This window comes from Mandrillus leucophaeus, unplaced genomic scaffold (genome assembly GCF_000951045.1).
Source record: "Mandrillus leucophaeus isolate KB7577 unplaced genomic scaffold, Mleu.le_1.0 Scaffold402, whole genome shotgun sequence".
NCBI lineage: Eukaryota > Metazoa > Chordata > Mammalia > Primates > Cercopithecidae > Mandrillus > Mandrillus leucophaeus.
The window spans coordinates 1,493,094-1,498,390 of NW_012104277.1; the positions used below are offsets into that span (position 1 = coordinate 1,493,094).

The 5,297-nt window shown below is 37.7% G+C and overlaps 1 protein-coding gene across 1 annotated transcript in view; it reads left to right on the forward strand.

Moving 5' to 3' along the window:
* The window catches only part of BLOC1S6 (biogenesis of lysosomal organelles complex-1, subunit 6, pallidin), a 22,301-nt gene that overhangs the window by 12,118 nt on the left and 4,886 nt on the right, over positions 1 to 5,297 (forward strand). The window contains exons 3-4 of the mRNA XM_011992108.1: positions 1,974 to 2,061; positions 4,322 to 4,408. Coding sequence (XP_011847498.1) covers positions 1,974 to 2,061; positions 4,322 to 4,408 — 175 coding nt within the window. The remainder of the gene's footprint in view (positions 1 to 1,973; positions 2,062 to 4,321; positions 4,409 to 5,297) is intronic.

The following is a 5,297-nucleotide window of genomic DNA, read 5'->3' on the forward strand; positions in this document are numbered from 1 at the left end:
GAATTCCCACTAGGAAATCATCTGGGAACAAAGACAGTATTATTTCTTTCTTCTCAGTTTGTATATCTTTTATTTCTTTTTCTCGTCTTACTGTATTAGTTTGGACTTAACGTATGATGTTGAATAGGAATTGTGAGACCCCTCTTCAAACTGAAGAAAGCAGAACTGCAGATAAAGGAGGGCTGATGTATTTTCTGGAAGAGACTGTGGGGAATTGGTATCATTTCTTCCTTAAATGTTTGGTAAAAATTACCAGTGAAGCCATTTGGTCCTGGCACTGTCTTTTTTGGAAGGTTATTACTTACTGATTGAATTTGTCTGATAAATATAGGCCTATATAAACTTTCTGTTTCTCCTTGTATAAGTTTTGGTAGTTTGTATCTTTCAAAGAATTAGTCCATTCCATCCACATTATCACGTTTATGAGCACCGAATTGTTGAAAGTATTCATTTATTATCCTTTTAATGTCTTGGGATCAGTGGTGATTATTGCTCTTTCATGAATAATACTAATACTTTGGGTCTTTTTTTTTCTCGATTGTCTCACTAGAGGTTTATCAATTTTATTGATCTTTTAAAGAACGATCTTTTCATTTCATTGATTTTTTTGTTTTCCCCCTTCTATTGTTTTCTAGTTCTAACAGCCTATTTTTGCTGTTCTGCTTATCTCGGATGGTTAACTTGCTGGGTTTTCCTCTCATCCATTCTGTATTTCACTTTCTGTGATCTCTAGTCCAAGCTGGAGGGACAAAGTTATTTATTTATTTATTTATTTATTTATATTTGTAGAGACGGGGTCTCACTCTGTCACATGGGCTGTAGTACAGTGGTGTGATTATAACTCACTGCAGCTTCTAACTCCTGAGTTCAAGCAATCCTTCTGCCTCAGCCTCCCAAGTAGCTTGGACCACAGGTGTGTGCCACCACACCCAGCTAATTTTTTTTTTTTTTTTTAGTTTTTGTAGAGGGTCTCGCTTTGTTGTCCGTGCTGGTCTCAAATTCCTGGCTTCAAGCAATCCTCCTTCCTTGGCCTCCCAAAATGCTGGGATTATAGGCATGAACCATTGTGTCTGGCCAAGAGACAAATTTATGACCTCTAGGGTATGCCAGACTCAGTGCTGGATGGTAGAGATGTTGTAATTGCCGTCAGCCTCTTCGTTGCTATTTCTTTTTTTATCATTATTCTCTAGATAGCACAGTTTTACAAGCAAATCACATCATATTTTTCTTTGTAGCATTCTTTAAAATATTCAGGTAGGTGACCCTTTTAATGTCACTTATTCCTGTGATCCTAACATTGATTGATGTGGAAAGAAATATCAAGGAAGTTGGCTTCTCTTCCTCAATGAGTTTTGAATCCTAATTTTAAAGAGAAACATTGGAAATTATCTGGTCTGACCTTCTCACTTTGTAAAAGAGGAGATTTAGGCCAGAGAAATAAACTGAATTTCTGAGATCACATAACTGGCTGTTGGCTGGGGAAAGCTATGATTTCCAGTCCTATGCTTTTTTCATCTTGCTGCTTAATTATCCTTTTTGACTTACTATCCCTTGATACTGCATCTTTCTCAACTCTAATCTGAAAAACCATTGTTCCTCATTTCCTTTATGGGAATGTTGCAATTTTAAGATATACAAAACATTGAATTTCTTGGGCAAAATACTACAAAAAACTTCTTTTTTGGAATAATACAGAGAGTTGTTAAAAGTAACAGGTAATAAAATACTTTTAAATGATTGGATTATTTTAGTTATTAGAAATTGAAGCAAGAATAAAAGACACAAAAAGTTATCAGAATGTGGCTTTAGAATATTATTTTGAAAAATCCTATTCTATATTAAATAAACCTTGGAGAGTTAATACGTTTCCTACTTAATTTCTGTTACGATTAACCAAGATGAATATGATTCCTTTTAATGGGCCAGTATTTTAAATATGTAGAGTTTGTCTTGGCTGTGTGTTTTTGTTTCAGACAGAACCAAGTTGTATTGTTAGACACACTGGAACAAGAGATTTCAAAATTCAAAGAATGTCATTCTATGTTGGATATTAATGCTTTGGTAAGTATGATTTAGTTGATATAACTTAATGACATCTTAGCAATAGCTAGATTTTAAGTTTAGAATTTGTCTTTTTAACAAGAAACCTTGATTGAACTTCTATTGTGTTGAATTGTTATCTTTCAAATGTTGAATTTGTAGTAATTCAACTACAAAATTTAGTAGTTGTAGTAATTTAGAAATTGTAGTAATTTGTAGAAGTTGAACTTATTTGTGCATTTGGAATAGACCTGCTCATAATTGAAGACTTAGAAAAGAGGACTGAGACTGGGCACAACGGCTCATGCCTGTAATCCCAGCACTTTGGGAGGCTGAGGCTGGAGGATTGCTTGAGCCCAGCAGTTCAAGACCAGCCTGGGCAACATAGTGAGAACCCATCTCTACAAAAAGTAATTTAAAAAAATAGCCCGGCATGGTGGCAAATGCCTGTGGTCTCAGCTATTCCAGGAGCTGAGGTAGAAGGATTGCTTGAGCCTAGGAGGTCGAGGCCACAAGTGAGCTGTGATTGTGCCACTGTACTCCAGCCTGGGTGACAAAGGGAGACCCTGTTTCAAAAAAAAACCAAAAAACAAAACTAACTGGAAGTAAAGAACCTTTGGGGTACCATTTTTTTTTTCTTTAAAGAAAGTGTATTTCTTTTTACCAATTACATGGTTTCTTAAATTAGCATTTTATTTAATTGTATGGCATATTCATAATGCTACAATAAATTAATGCCATAGGCTGAAGTGGACACTTTGAGAACGATCAATTATAGCTTTCAATATAAATAGTTGAACAGTTAAATTTCATCAGAAGTTCTATAGCTTTTTGATGAGAGGAAGTGATACTCTTTATTATAAGAAACAAGGAATTAACAAAAAGGGAACTTGTTGCTACCTTTATTTTCTGATGAACATTAAAAATAGTTTCGTTTGTGGGCAGGGCATGGTGACTTATGACTGTAATCCCAGCACTTTGGGAGGCTGAAGTAGGAGGGTGGCTTGAGGCCTGGTGTTTAGGACCAACCCGGCCAACATAGCAAGACCCCATCTCTATTAAGAAGAAAAGAAGCTGGGTTTGCATGACTGTAGCCATTCATGCATACCTCAAAAAATGGACTTTTCTTTGGACAAAGATAGTTTACTAATGTTTTCCATTTATAACAATTAAAAACAAAATTCATATTCTCTGGCATTAGACAGAGGCCTGCGGAAGTAAATACAGAGTCATCTGCCTGGTAGTTCCTGGTTTCTTGTGAGGGAGGTGGGCAAGGCTACACTGACCTACTTTTGTGTTCCCCACTGAGATCCTGTTGCAACAGAAGGAATATTTGTTGAATGAATGAATGTTGAATGAATTAACCAAGCAGATGTAATACTGTTGCTTTGGTCTGAAGGGGCAGGATGGAGTCTTCCTCTTTTTTCTTCTCTTAGTCAAGAGTAGTTTTTATTATCATCTGGGAACTGAAAACTGGAAGGCCCAGGATATGTAAAAAGGGACTGTAACTTCTGAGATAATCAGACAGTGACTTTACTTGCAGCTACATTAAGGCTGTGAATCTCTCTACTGACATTTCCTTCATTTCTTCTCTTTCTGTAACCTTGTCTGAAAATAGGGCGCTTCTCTCCTTCTCTGTGACATCTCTAGGCTTGCATTATCCTCCCATCTTCTCCTGACATAAGACTTCATTTTAGATTATGCAGGTTGGCTGAGTTGTAAAGTCTGTACTTACAATTCCTGGAGAATGAAAGTGTCCTCACAGAGATCATTCTGCTTAATCTGACTAAAAGAGCCCAAGGAATAGGATTAAACTTGTCCACAGTCTTCTCTGTTCAGGGCTCTGTGGCCACAGCTTGGGTTTTCCATATGGGCAGACACTTCACTTAAACTATTTCATGTGCTCTGGCTCAGTCTCTCTCTTGTAAAGGCAGAGAGAATGCTTTACTTTTCTTAAATGAAACTGATAGCATTGTTAGATAGTCTTATCTGAAATTTTATAATTACATGTTTTTAAAGCAAAATATTGTCTATTCCCATCTTAATATATCTATTTTATATTTAGTAATGCTTTTGTCTATCTGAACTAAATCAAATGTCTTTCAAATCCTACTAATGATATAAGGAAATCTTTATTTTGGAATTAAAATGTTGAGATAAGGCTGTAAAAATTTTGACCAATTTAGGAAGCACGAACTGTCATTTATATATTGACTTATTTATTCATTTTGATATTTTAGTCTATTTTAACTTGACTTTTCATTTATTTTTCCACGTTAAGTTTGCTGAGGCTAAACACTATCATGCCAAGTTGGTGAATATAAGAAAAGAGATGCTGATGCTTCATGAAAAAACATCAAAGTTAAAAGTGAGTTCTTTACAAAAGTAGAGGTTTAATTGTTGTGTTTTTTTTTTTTTTTGAGACAGAATTTTGCTCTTGCCGCCCAGGCCGGAGTGCAATGGTGCGATCTCAGCTCACTGCAACCTCTGCCTCCTGGGTTCAAGTGATTCTCCTGCCTCAGCCCCCGAAGTAGCTGAGATTACAGGTGCCCGCCACCACACCGACCTAATTTTTGTATTTTTAGTAGAGACGTGGTTTCATCATGTTGGCCAGGCTGTTCTCAAACTCCTGACCTCAGGTGGTAACGCCCGCCTTGGCCTCCCAAAGTGCTGGGATTATAGGCGTGAGCCACTGTGTCCAGCCAGTATTCTTTTATTTTTATTTTCATTTTTTTTGAGACGGAGTCTCGCTCTGTTGCCCAAACTGGAGTGCAGTGGCCAGATCTCAGCTCACTGCAAACTCCGCCCTTCGGGTTCACGCCATTCTCCTGCCTCAGCCTCCTGAGTAGCTGGCACTACAGGCGCCCGCCCCCTCGCCCGGCCAGTTTTCCGTATTTTTTAGTAGAGATGGGGTTTCACTGGGTTAGCCAGGATGGTCTCGATCTCCTGACCTCGTGATCCGCCTGTCTCGGCCTCCCAAAGTGCTAGGATCACAGGCTTGAGCCACCGCGCCTGGCCCAGCCAGTATTCTTATTTTGACTTTTATACCCTCATTTACAATAGCATAATTAATTCATGGTACATTGTTTTCTTTTAAAAAATGTCATTGTTTATGAAATATTAGAGACAGGGTCTCACTATGTTGCTGAGGCTGGTCTTAAACTCCTGAGCTCAAGCTCCCCTGGCCACGACCTCCCTAAGTTCTAGGATTATAGACATGAGCCACCGCATGCAGCCTAAAAAATGTCATTTTTTTT